This window comes from Macaca nemestrina, chromosome 11 (genome assembly GCF_043159975.1).
Source record: "Macaca nemestrina isolate mMacNem1 chromosome 11, mMacNem.hap1, whole genome shotgun sequence".
NCBI lineage: Eukaryota > Metazoa > Chordata > Mammalia > Primates > Cercopithecidae > Macaca > Macaca nemestrina.
Genome location: NC_092135.1, coordinates 131,445,721 through 131,459,813, shown reverse-complemented (window position 1 = coordinate 131,459,813; position 14,093 = coordinate 131,445,721). Strand labels below are relative to the sequence as shown.

Genomic DNA, 14,093 nt, shown 5'->3' with positions numbered 1-14,093 from the left:
CCAGGTGTGGCAGCTCAGGTTCGTCCTTCAGTTCTCTGACCACACCACAGTCCTCCCACAACATTCCTTCTCCCCACCTTAAGTTGACCAAATCTGATTTTGTTTCTTGCATTGAATAGATCTTAACCAACAACCCAAAGCTCAAACAGGCACCTGGACCCAAAAGTTGAATCAGTAACCAAGAGTATTTTTGTCCACAGGTGTTCTCTGCCCTGTTTAACTTGGGAGGCTCTTTAGGGCCTGGAAGTTGGGACTGGTTAGGTAATTAGAAACATACACACCAGGCCAGGCCTGGTGGCTCACGCCTGTAATCCCAGCACTTTGGGAGGCCCAGGTGGGTGGATCACCTGAGGTCAGCAGTTCGAGACCAGCTAACATGGTGAAACCCTATCTCTAATAAAAATACAAAAAATTAGGCGGGCTTGTGGCACGCGCCTGTAATCTCAGCTACTCAGGAGGCTGAGACAGGAGAATCGCTTGAATCCAGGAGGCAGAGGTTGCAGTGAGCCGAGATCATGCCACTGCCCTCCAGCCTGGGCAACAAGAGCGAAACAAGGAAGGAAGGAGGGAGGGAGGGAGGGAAGGAAGGAAGGGACGGAGGGAGGGAGGGAGGAAGGAAGGCGGGCAGGCGGGCAGGCGGGCAGGAAGGCACTGTTTCCAGAGAAACACCTCAGATTGGGACTCCTAGGAACGCCCCTGGACACACCAAGGGCCCCACCTGGTAAGCACATTGATTTCCAGACACCTTCTGTCCCTCATGGGCCAGTGGTGAGCCGTTCTGTGGAAGGCTGGCCTCCTCCCCAACCCTCCGACTCCAGGGACCCTAAAGGTGGCAGCTTCTGTGTCATGTCATCAACTCGGCCTCCCCAACAAATCAACCAACTCATGACTCAGGGGAGAACAAACAAGCTTTATTTCTCAGAAGAAGACTCATCCTTTCATACGTAGCATAACTCCAAAGGGCTAAACTGTGGGGCTTTGCACTGGTAACTACAGGTCATTTTCCGGCATCCTGAGCTGACATCTTCACTCATCAACGTCATTCTTGTCTCTCTTCCCCTCCTCAGCTTCTCCTGCATCTTTCAGATTATGCCGAGCAAACTCCTCAAAAACTAAATTTGCATCCTGATAACTAAAATAACACAAACAACATTTTGATCATTGCACGCCCTTTGAAGCTGAAACTGAAACAAGATCCTTGATATTTTTGCAACAAAGGAACTGATCAAGGTTTTCCCCATGATAGAACATGGGAGCACGTCATTTTCCTCAAGGCTTTGTTTAAAATTCCTTTAACTAGCACCAATGGGAGAAAACAAAGGCACGCACAGAGTGAGCAAGCCCAGCGTAATGGTGCGCGCATGCCGTAAGCACTAGGGAGCAGACAGGAAGTAGCAGATGTGCCTCCTGAACCGGCCGGAGAGCTTGGGATATGTGAAAAGACTCAAAGAGGGGTTTGTGCTGGAGGAGAAGGTCCCAGGGCACAGGGCAAGTCAGGGCCACATTCAAGAGGCTCACTCACCTTTCCTTAGCTGTAAGCAGGAATTAAAGGGAGGCAGGGAAGAGGGAGAGAGAGACATTTGTTAGTATAAATTCTATATCATAGCTGTACCTAGAAAATGCCTCCCTTTTAGGTGACTTTACGGTTTGAGAGATAAGGCCTAGATACATGTAATTCACGATCACAGCGTGTAATTCCTGCCTCCCTGCCTTTCCCACTTGAACAGCTTTTCTCCTTGCATTTTATTTTATTTGAGACTGAGTCTCGCTGTGTCACCCAGGCTGGAATGCAGTGACACGATCTCTGCTCACTACAACCTTTGCCTCCTGGTTTCAAGAGATTCTCATGCCTCAGCCTCCTGAGTAGCTGGAATTTCAGGCATGCGCCATTACGCCTGGCTAATTTTTGTATCTTTAGTAGAGACAGGGTTTCAGCTATGTTGGCCAGGCTGGTCTCAAACTCCTGACCTCAAGTGATCTGCCCGCCTCGGCCTCCCAAGTGCTGGGATTACAGGCGTGAGCCACTGCGCCCGGCCTCTCCTTGCATTTTAAATCACTGCTTCCTTTACAATGTGCCACAACCCTCACCTCCTCAAATGAAACCCCCCCAGTCTCACCTCTAGGACGCTTTCCCTGATCAGCCTTGCCCCCTCTGGTGTTGCTTCTCCTTTCTTATTATTTATTTATTTATTTGAGATGGCATCTCGCTCTGTTGCCCAGGCTGGAGTGAAGTGGCACAGTCTCGGCTCACTGCAACCTCTGTCTCCATTCAAGTGATTCTCCTGTCTTAACCTCCCAAGTAGCTGGGATTACAGGCGCCCACCACCACGCCTGGCTAATTTTTGTATTTTTAGTAGAGATGGGGTTTTACCATGTTGGCCAGGCTGATCTCGAACTCCTGACCTCAAGTGATCCACCTGCCTTGGCTTCCCCACCTTCCATGTCCTCTGGACCCCATCGAGGTCAAGGTCACCAGGGTGCCATGAGCATGTGCGCCCTGGCACCTCCATCTGTCAGGCTTCAGAGGGCTGAGACCTGGGACTTGACGTTCACCAGCACCCCAGGGGTGGGGTGTGCATTAAAGCTTGAAGACCAATCCCCAGTCACAAAGTTTTCAATTTCTGTTAACACACTGATTTTGTTGTTGTTGGGTTATGTTTTCACATGTGTTGTATCCCCAGACTAACTGCTATTAATTTGAATGGTTTTTGTTCTTTTTTAGCTTTCTGCCCACCTAGTTTTGGGAGCACAGTGGCAATTTGATGGTGAACCCCTGCTCTTGTCTCTGGTGCCCACCTGGAAGCCAGCACTGGGAGGGACTGTCTATGAGGGTCGCTACGTACGGGGCCGTAGAGAAGCCAGCTTGTCAAAACATCCCCTGGGCAAGAAATGCCCTGCAGCCCACAGTGCTAAGCGAAGAAATGACACTAAGTGGGACCATCAGCCTTGCAGAGGTAGACAACGAGGATGAATCAAATCAGCATCTTCGGATTCAGTACAGATACCCTTGACAGGGGGCAATAAAAACTTGGTAGCATGTCACAGCACTTATTACACACAAACTGCTTGGCCCCCAGGCTCCAGCAGGGCTTAACTACATATAGCTTATGCTTTCTCTGCTTAGAATCTTACCAGCCTAGACTCAGGGAGCCGAGAACTAGGCAGAGAAGACAGGAGAGATGGCATTTATCTCTAGAAATCTCATCTATCTCATATCTATCTCATATCTCTAGAAATCAGAATTTTGTAACCATGGGGTGATTTGTCTTAACCTTTGCACCCAGAAATCTCACAGTACAAAAGATCATTGTTTCATCCTGACATTGTGATATGTTCGCTGTTAAGGTCATAATGACTGGAACATGAAAGTTGTATATGGAGAAAGAATTTTTAAAAATTAAGTCAGGCCGGGCACGGTGGCTCATGCCTGTAATCCCAGCACTTTGGGGGGCTGAGGTGGGCAGATCACCTGAGGCCAGGAGTTTGAGACCAGCCTGGTCAACATGGGGAAAACCCATCTCTACTAAAAATACAAAAATTAGCTGGGCATTGTGGCACACACCAGTAATCCCCCAGCTACTCGGGAGGTTGAGACAGGAGAATCACTTGAACTTGGGAGGCAGAGGTTGCAGTGTACCAAGATCGTGCCACTGCACTCTAGCCTGGGTGACAGAAAGAGACTCTGTCTAAAAAAAAAAAAAATAAAATTAAAGCATAAAGTCTACTCAAATTCCAAAAAACAACCCAACATAAACTATGACATATCCTCAAGTGACTATCTTTTTAATGTGCTTGAAAGGAACCAGAAAGCATCTTAATCTCACACCATTAAAAAGTAGTATTTTAATGACACAAGCATAAATGAATTGAAAACGTATAGCTAGACTACATTTTCAATTTTCTCCAATTGAAAACATATAGCTAGACTATATTTTTCAGTTTTGGAAAAGTTCATTGAGGGTCTGAATCCAAAATATTTGGAAAAGCTGCTTTGAAACAAAGCACTGTTGAAACAAAACCTAAAATGAATAGTGGGGGCTCATTCTAATGTTTAAATGGCATTTCACTATCAATATAGAAAAGCTACTTGTAAAGTATGAGAAAAATAAACCCTGCTTGTTTATACCACTTTTACTTAAAATATCCCTTATTCCTATACTTGTGGAGAGTTCTCATTTAGACAGATCTGTTTTTCTTTCCTGTCAACTAAGCTGCCTCAACGTGAAGAAAATGTTTCTTTAGAATTTCTGAGATTTCACCTATATTATTTTTGCTGCTTCATTTACCTTTTTAGAAAGAGAATGATTGAGATCAAATTCATATACCATACAATTTACCTTTTCACAGTGGACAGTCTAGTGGGTTTTAATATGTTTTCAGAGTCATACAACTATTGCATAATTCCGTATCCATACAAGAGCCAGTAGATTTACAATTCAAATGAGCTGAGGTATCAGGAACCCAGCCCGACCCTCTTTTCTAGTATTTTCTGTATTCTTATCATAACTGCCACTGTCAAAAATAGTTATCTTGAGGCCGGGCGCGGTGACTCACGCCTGTAATCCAAGCACTTTGGGAGGCTGAGGCGGGTGATCACCTGAGGTCAGGAGTTTGAAACCAGCCTGGCCAACATGGTGAAACTCCGTCTCTACTAAAAATACAAAAATTAGCCCGGCAGGGTGGCAGGCGCCTGTAATCCCAGCTATTCAGGAGGCTGAGGCATGCGAATCACTTGAACCTGGAAGGCGGAGGTTGCAGTGAGCCTAGGTTGTGCCACTGCACTCCAGCCTGGGTGACAGAGTGAGACTCCATCTCAAAAAAACAAAAAACAAAAAACAGTTATCTTCAGCCAGGTGCAGTGGCTCATGCCTGTAATCCCAGCACTTTGGGAAGATGAGGCAGAAAGAACACCTGAGCTCAGGAGTTCAAGACTAGCCTGAGCAACACGGCAAGACCTCATCTCTACTAAAAATCAAAAACACTAGCTGAGGGTGGTGGTATGCCTGTAGTTCCAGCTACTTCAGAGGCTGAGGTAGGAGGATGGCTTGAGCCCAGGAAGTCGAGTCTGCAGTGAGCTTGATCACACCACTGCACTCCAAACTGGGTGACAGAGTGAGACTCCGTCTCAAAAAAAAAAAAAAAAAAAAAAAAAAAAACCTTTTAAATGCCTGTTAATGCTTTCAAATGAAACATGAGGCCTTTCGTTTCCAAATGAAATGCAAAATCCTTGTGCTTTCAAATTAAGTTTTTACCTAAATCATCTTTAATTCTAAATCCAGGTCTGTTGACAGCAGAGCTTCTGCTCTTAAATCATTCTTGATAAAATCTCACGAGGTTGTCCCCATCCAAGAGCAAGGATGCTACATCTTGCAGACTCCAGCTGAAGTTGGATAATCTACCCAGCTCAGTGCTGAACAGATGGGCTCTCCCTTTCCCCCAGACTATTCGCCTTGTAGATGACATGGAATCTCTTATACCTGGCCACTCCATGCTCTAAGGTGTGGTCAAGAAAGACTAGAAATACATCAACAATAAATCTGCAAGTAGGAAATAATTAAAGAAAGCCAAAAAAGGACAAAACTGACCTGGGTCCTCAGGCTGAGGGTGCATGAGGCGGAATGGGACCTCAGTGGCGACTTCACTAGAAAAAAAGAATGAAGATTGGTGTGAACACACACACACACAATTATAAGTAACACAGCACAGACCTATGACTGCAGAGATTCACAAAAGATCCCCAGGCCCAAGCTGAAAGACAAGACAATGCAGTGGGATTTTTTTTTTTTTTTTTTTTGAGATGGAGTCTCGCTCTGTCACCCAGGCTGGAATGCAATGGCACAATCTCGGCTCACTGCAACCTCCACCTCCCGGGTTCAAGCAATTCTCCTGTCTCAGCCTCTCGAGTAGCTGGGACTACAAATGCATGCCCCCATGCCTGACTAATTTTTGTATTTTTGAAAAGTAGAGATGGGGTTTCACCATATTGGCCAGGCTGGTCTCAAACTCCTGACCTCAGGTGTTCCACCAGCCTTGGCCTCCCAAAGTGCTGGGATTATAGGCGTGAGCCACGACGCCCAGCCTGCAGTGGGATTAAAAACAAAACAAAACAGAAATGGTCAAGTAGAAATTGGAAAGGTTCCAGAAACTTCACTTACACAGACACGGCCGAGGCAGCTAGTCTATTTAGGTCTCGCTTACTCCTGTTTACTAGGTACGGTGACTTGATACTGTGAGTGGGGAAGAGGTGAAATCCTGAAGAAAGAATTTTTTAAAAATATTCTTTGCAACAACATACACCATGTTTCATATGTTAAAATTTCTGCAAGGCTGGTATGTTGCTGGCTGGGCACAGTCTCTTGCTACAGAGCAGAACGGAGACAAGCAGGATCCACTGAATTCCAAAAGCTAAAGGGCTGTGGGGCGACTTTCAATTTACATAAAACAAAGGAAGGAAGTAGAAGGGAAATTTAGAGAAAGGACAAATGGAAAAGTGGAGAGAGGGGATGAAAGAAAGGATTACTCCTCACTTAACCCAGGACCCAGGGCCTTCTATCCAAGGCTTACCTCCAGCCCAAGCACCTCTTTTTACAATGAAGCCACCCTCATCAGACCCAGGAGCAGATGGGTCTAAAAGAAAAGGTGGAACCTGGGCTCCAGGTGAGGGAAGGAGATGAGAAGAGTTGGGATGATGGAGTACATAAGCTCAATGCCTGTCTCAAACATTTCTTAACTTGCTGCTGCTTCGTGCATAATTTTAAAAGGCAGCCGTCACTATTTGCAATACCAAAAGGTAGAAACAACTCAAATGTCCACCAACAGATGAATGGGATAAACAAAATGTGGTATATCCATGCAATGGAATATTACTGAGCCATAAAAAGGAACGGAGTACTAGTACATGCTACAACATGGATAAACCTTACACTAATGACACTATGCTAAGTGAAAGAAACCAATAACAAAAGGCCACATATTGTATGAATCCATTTACACACAATATCCAGAACAGGTAAATCTACAGAGATAGAGAACAGATTAATGATTATGTCAGAGACTATAGGGAGGGAAAATGAGAGTGACTGGTTAATGGGTATGAGATTTTCTTTTTGGGTGATAAAAATGTTCTAGAACTAGATAGTGGTGATGGTTGCATAACAGCGTAAACATATTTAATGCCACCGAATTGTGCACTTTAAAATGGTGAAGGCTGGGCAGGGTAGCTCACGCCTGTAATCCTAGCACTTTGAGAGGCCGAGGCAGGTGGATCACTTGAGGTCAGGAGTTCAAGACCAGCCTGGGCAACATGGTAAAACCCTGTCTCTCCTAAAAATACAAAATTAGTCAGGCACAGTGGCGTGAGCCTGTAATCCTAACTACTCAGAATGCTGAGGCAGAAGAATCGCTTGAACCAAGGAGGCAGAGGTTGCAGTGAGCCAAGATCATGCCATTGCACTTGAGGCTGGGCAACACAGCAAGACTCCATCTCAAAGAAATAAATAAAACGGTTAAAATGGTAAAATTTATGCCAGGTGTGTGGTGGCTCATACCTGTAATCCCAGCACTTTGGGAGGCCAAGGCAAGATGATCACTTCAGGTCAGGAGTTCAAGACCAGCCTGGCCAACATGGTGAAACCTCGTCTGTACTAAAAACACAAAAATTAGCCAGGTGTCGTGGCACACGCTTGTAATCCCAGCTACTCAGGAGGCTGAGGCGGGAGGATCACTTGAACCCAGGAAGTGGAGGTTGCGGTGAGCCGAGATCACGTCACTGTGCTCCAGGCTTGGCGACAGAGTAAGACTACGTCTCAAAAAATAAATAAATAAATAATATAATAGTAAATTTTATGTTATGTGTATTTTACCACACACACACAAGCTGACTGCGTGGAGTGCGCCAGTTTTCTAGGTGTGCATATGTGTGTCCTTACACAGGCATAGGTCTAGCTGTGGTTCCAAAGAAATGTGGTCCCAAAGAAACGCCTATGAGCCATGGTTCTGTGATGCATCTGAAGGCAAAGCATCATTCCTAACACCTCTGAGCACAACTGCCCAGAAAGCAGCTTTCACCAGAAACCATTTTGGAGCCCCAGGTTTGCTGCCTTTGATATTTTGAGAAACAAGCAAACAGGAAGGTGAACAGACTTACCTGGAGGTGAGCTCTCCCAGAAAGCTAGAAAACACAAAATAAATGCCTGTCGTAACTGTCACAGTGGTAACGCAACCCTTTCCCATGATTCAGAGGCAGGACACAGCCCAGCTCTCATGGTCCTTGCACCCGAACACACAACGTCCAGGGTCTTTGCATCCCTTAATGTTCAACTTCATTCCTGCTGTCTACCTGTGACTTCATCTCTTTCTCAAGATGATTAGTTTAAAAGGGGCTGGGCATGGTGGATCACGCCTGTAATCCCAGCACTTTGGGAGGCCGAGGCGGGTGGATCACGAGGTCAGGAGATCGAGACCGTCCTAGCTAACATGGTGAAACCCCATCTCCACTAAAAATACCAAAAAAAAAAAAAAAAAATTAGCCAGGTTTGGTGGTAGGCGCCTGTAGTCCCAGCTACTCGGGAGGCTGAGGCAGGAGAATGGCGTGAACCCCGGAGGCAGAGCTTGCAGTGAGCTGAGATCGAGCCACTGCACTCCAGGCTGGGCGACAGAGTGAGACTCCATCTCAAAAAAAAAAAACAAAAAAACAACAACAAAAACAAAAAAAAACAACCAAACCCATCTCTACTAAAAGTACAAAAATCAGCTGGGCATGGTGGCAGGTGCCTGTAATCCCAGCTGAGGCAGGAGAATTGCTTGAACCTGGGAGGTGGAGGTTGCAGTGAGCTGAGATCATACCACTGTACTCTAGCCTGAGTCTCAGAACAAGACTCTGTCTCAAAAAAAAATGTTGGTTGGGCGTGGTGGCTCACGCCTGTAAATCAGCACTTTGGGAGGCTGAGGCGGGCAGATCACTTGAGGTCAGGAGTTCAAGATCAGCCTGGCCAACATGGTGAAACCCCGTCTCTACTAAAAATACAAAAATTAGCCAGGCATGGTGGTGTGCACCTGTAATCCCAGCTACTCGGGAGGCGGAGGCAGGAGAATCACTTGAACCTGGGAGGTGGAGGTTGCAGTGAGCCGAGATCATGCCACTGCACTCCAGAGTGATACTCCATCTCAAAAAAAAAAAAAAAAAAAAATGTCAAGCCCTGACATTCAAGGTAAGTCACATGGGTTATTGTGAAATACCTGCTGGTTGCTTTCCTTGACTGCTAAAAGAAACTCCACCCTGTTTTTAGATCCTTTTATGCACTATCCACTGTGAGAAATTAAAAAAAAAAAAAAACTATACTAACGAAAAATGCAAAACAGACCCATGTTCTACTTTGTTAGAAATTTGGGAAACTCTTTTTTTTAAACCCTTATTTTATTCAAGGGAATTTTTTTTTTTTTTTTTTTTGAGACGGAATCTCGCTCTGTCGCCCAGGCTGGAGTGCAGTGGCGCAATCTGGGCTCACTGCAAGTTCTGCCTCCCAGCTTCACGCCATTCTCCTGCCTCAGCCCCCCCGAGTAGCTGGGACTACAGGCTCCTGCCACCACGCCCATCTAATATTTGTATTTTTATTAGACACGGGGTTTCACCTTGTTAGCCAGGATGGTCTCCATCTCCTGACCTCGTGATCCACCCGCCTCGGCCTCCCAAAGTTCTGGGATTATAGGCGTGAGCCACTGCGCCCAGCCGGGAATTCTTCACTACTTAGAAGTGTGAAACCTAGGCACAGACTTGCCTTTGATGGCAGAACTACTCAAGGCTTGTCCAAGTAAAAGGCCAGAGTCTTTGGCAATGGAACTTGAAACAAAAATGAGAATTCAAGTTTTTCCTTTTTGGTAAGATTAAACAAATGGAAGAAATTGGTTTCACACGAAAATGAAAGTGGAAACCTGGGCCGGGCACGGTGGCTCAAGCCTGTAATCCCAACACTTTGGGAGGCCGAGACGGGCGGATCACGAGGTCAGGAGATCGAGACCATCCTGACTAACACGGTGAAACCCCATCTCTACTAAAAAATACAAAAAACTAGCCGGGCGTGGTGGCGGGCGCCTGTAGTCCCAGCTACTCGGGAGGCTGAGGCAGGGGAATGGCGTGAACCCGGGAGGCGGAGCTTGCAGTGAGCTGAGATCCAGCCACTGCACTCCAGCCTGAACGGCAAAGCGAGACTCCGTCTCAAAAAAAAAAAAAAAAAAAAAAAAGAAAGTGGAAACCTGTTCCCTTAAAACTCTGAGATATTGGCACTCTTGTATGAAAAGAAGACTCCTACGCCCTGTGATTACATGTACGAGAAGGGAGGGGAAGGTCCCTACTTTATGGATCGATACCTTCTAAGATGCAAATACATGAAGATTTACTGGGTCATTTCACAGCAGTTACTCTTTTCTGAAGGATAACCTTTGACTAATCTTCATTCTTGCACATCAGCTTCCACCACATGCACATATGCACACGTATTTTTGCAAAGTGGAGCTAAGAGTGCACACATTTCACAGTCTGCTTCTCCACCCTTTCCCACCTGACATTTTATCAGACAGAAGCATGGTACTAGACAAACAGAATCTCTCCCAAGCTCTACTTGGTAATCCTTGGTAGAAGCTGTGGGCCTTTCCTTGCTTTCTGTCTCCCAGTCATTCAGGAAAGGAACAGTTCATACCATCTAAGACCAGGACAGAGCAGCCCGAGGGTTGGTGCTGGGACACTTACCCTGACACTGTGAGCTTCACCTTGATCTGGTAAGACACCAGGATCCCCAGGACGGTCCGGTCTATGCCCTCTTTAATGCTGCCCAAACAGAAAGGAAAAGGAGAAGGATGATGGAGAGCAGAGGAGGGTGAAGAGCAGATGGGCAACCTTTCCATTCCAGGCAGGCATGCCGTCATGGAGGTTCTCCAGGGACTGGTAAACTCACTGAGCTGCCAAAGTCCTAGAAGTTCACGTACTTGGGGAGTGGGTATGGGGACTCCTTGCAGGCACTGGAGGAATTCCTGCATCTTCTCCTCTAGAAGCTCCCAGAGGGCAGAGCGTGCATCCCCCTTCTCTGTGCTTGACCTCTACAGATGCACATCCCCCGGTCATCCTCCTCAGCTCCTCCCTTCTACCACCTGCCAAAACTGCCATCTCTGCAGGTCCCCAAGTCCTCCTGCAGGCTTTGCCTGCCTGGATTATCTCAGCAACTCATCTCCCACGTGCCAGGCCCCTTCTCTGAGCTCTGTGGCCACCTGCAGGTTCAGCCTCAGAAGCAGCCCGTAAGCCGCCCTGGCCTGCCTTTGCTACTTCATCTCCAGCTGTGTCCCAGCGCCCCCCGCGCCAGACTTGCCAACACAACCCTGCACCAGAATGACCCCTCCTTCTCTCCTGCCTTCCAAGATATCCAGCTGTGTGTCCCCAGCACCCAACATCAGACCTGGCACCAAGTGAGAGCTGTCAATATTTAAGTGAATGTGCAGGATGTGCAAGACCCTCAGATGTGTCCCCAAAGACAGTGCAATGTGACATTCCTTGACAGAAATGTCATTCCAGATCCCACTAATATGTACTGAAGTCCTACTATCTGGCAGGCACTGTGCTGGGCATTTCATCACCGATGCTTATCACGTGGGATCCAACGTGGAGGACATGAGTACTCCAGGATATCCAATAACAGGAATTAAGGTATGAAAAAAGTCATGAAATGCTAGCAAAAATCATGTAAATAATGATAGAAAACAAGCCCAGAAACCGGAAGGCTACAGGCAGAAGGCAGGGGAGGGTGGAACAGCTCTGGAAAAAGAGTTGGGGAGGTGGCCAGCAGGTGCTGGGCCTGGAAGAAGACGTCAGCTCGGGAGCCTCTGAGGGGAAGTGTCTCAGCACATGTTTCTAGAACCACAGTGCTCCCCAGAGAGCTCATTGGTGTCTGGAGCTCCTTTAAAAGAGGACAGAATAGCCAGACATAGTGGCTCACACTTTTAATCCCAGCACTTTGGGAGACCGAGGCAGGCAGATCGCTTGAGTTCAGGAAGTTCAAGACTAGCCTGGACAACATGGTGAAACCCCATCTCTATTGAAAGTACAAAATTAGCCAGGTGTGGTGGTGGGAGCCTCTAATCCCAGCTACTCAGGAGGCTGAGCCAGGAGAATCTCTTGAACCCGGGAGGCGGAGGTTGCAGTGAGCCAAGATTGCGCTACTGCACTCCAACCTGGGTGACAGAGTGAGACTTTGTCCGAAAAAAAAAATAAAAATAATTTTTAAAAAGAGGGCAGAATATCTTTATGTGGACTTACGGAGTATGGCCAAGTACCTCGTGAAGAGAGGATGCCTCCAAAGGGAAAAAAAGGGGGTACAAGCTTGAGATCCTCCCCTTGCTGGGATTGACTTTTTTTTTTTTTTGGAGACAGGGTCTCATTTTGTTACCCAGGCTGGAGTGCAATGGCATGATCATAGGTCACTGTAACCTTGACCTCCTGGGCTCAAGCAATCCTCTCATCTCAGCCTCTCAAATAGCTGGGACTACAGGCATGTGCCACCATGCCCAGCTAATGTTTTCATTTTCTGTGGATATGGGGTTTCGCCATGTTGCCCAGGCTGGTCTTAAACTCCTGGGCTCAAGCGATTCACCCACCTTGGCCTTCTAAAGTGCTGGGATTACAGGTGTGAGCTACTGCCCCCAGCTGGGACTAACTACCTTGCACTGAATAGGGCCGAGCAGCTGCTGAACAGAATGTGATCTGCCACCTGCCTGAGAACGCCCTGCAAACTTTGTTCCCTGGCATCTTCCTGGATTGGGAGATTTGCTGTGGAGTGTACTTTGCTCTGCTATTAACTGATTTAGTGACCTTGGATAAGTCTTTCATTCTGGCTCAACCTCAATTTCTTTATCCATAAAATGCATATAAATATACCTTCCTCATGGAGGTGCGGAGAGTCATAAATTTTTTTTGTTTTGTTTTGTTGTTGTTTTTTTTGTTTTTTTTTCTGAGATGGAGTCTCGCTCTGTCAACAGGCTAGAATGCAATGGTGTGATCTCGGCTCACCACAACCTCCACCTGCCAGGTTCAAGCGATTCTCCTATCTCAGCCTCCCGAGTAGCTGGGATTACAGGCACCCACTACCAGGCCCAGCTAATATTTGTACTTTTAGTAGAGACGGGGTTTCACCATGTTGGCCAGGATGGTCTCCAACTCCTGACCTTAGGTGATCCGCCTGCCTCAGCTTCCCAAAGTGCTGGGATTACAGGTATGAGCCACCATGCCCTGCCGAGTCATACATGTTTAGAAACTAGTCCACACACCACGAAACATTCCCACAGTGCACTGAGCCATCATTGTTCATCTTATTATTCCTACGCCCTTGAATGCATTGATCTAGGCTCTCAGTTTCCCTGATAGTCTCTCCTGGAGTTAACGAATGTGCTTTAGAATCTAACACAGTCACTTGGCCAATTATCCTCAGAAAATCCTTTGACTTCCACCTGCTTTCTGCCAGTTGTTCACTGCTCCCCACTCTCGGTGTCTGAGAGTGTGAGCTACTGAGCGTCAGGGTCTTGGGGTCAAACAATCCAGTCTCCCAGCCGTTGGCATCACCTTGGAGGTGGTCTACTGGGGCCACAGAGGGAACCCGCAGCACATCACATAGGGAGGTGGCAGTGAGTGGGCCCTGAGCCTGGGTTTTGGCCCCAACCCAAAACTCTGAGAGTTCACCAACAGACACGCTCCTGGGAAGGGAAGCGCAAAAGCATGGCTCAGAAGGACAGCGGATGCTATCTTGGGAACTTCACTGCACAGTCTTTGCTAGATCTGCTGCCCAAATTCAGCCAGTGGTCCTTTGAGTCAGGGTCAGCAGATCAGTACCTAATTTCATTTAAATTTAATGGACATCTAAAGTCATTAGGACCTCCTGTTCTTCACAATTCCTGACGGAAATGGATGAATGAATGAATACAGCCAAGAGTATCACTCAGTTTACATGCTTAGGGCACTACACTAGCCAGTGATGCTTCTAAAACAGTAGCTGACATTCCTGGAGCACTCACTGTATGTCAGGCCCCACACTTTACATGGACTGTCTCACTGAATC

At 46.9% G+C, this 14,093-nt stretch overlaps 1 protein-coding gene across 1 annotated transcript in view; it reads right to left on the bottom strand.

The window, feature by feature from the left end:
• Positions 1 to 897: 897 nt before the first annotated feature.
• LOC105473895 (S-antigen visual arrestin) overlaps positions 898 to 14,093 on the bottom strand; it is a 40,256-nt gene continuing 27,060 nt past the window's right edge. The window contains exons 11-15 of the mRNA XM_071072486.1: positions 10,745 to 10,822; positions 8,147 to 8,170; positions 5,586 to 5,641; positions 1,523 to 1,532; positions 898 to 1,132 (exon numbers count right to left, since the gene is read on the bottom strand). Coding sequence (XP_070928587.1) covers positions 1,027 to 1,132; positions 1,523 to 1,532; positions 5,586 to 5,641; positions 8,147 to 8,170; positions 10,745 to 10,822 — 274 coding nt within the window. The 3' untranslated portion in view covers positions 898 to 1,026. The remainder of the gene's footprint in view (positions 1,133 to 1,522; positions 1,533 to 5,585; positions 5,642 to 8,146; positions 8,171 to 10,744; positions 10,823 to 14,093) is intronic.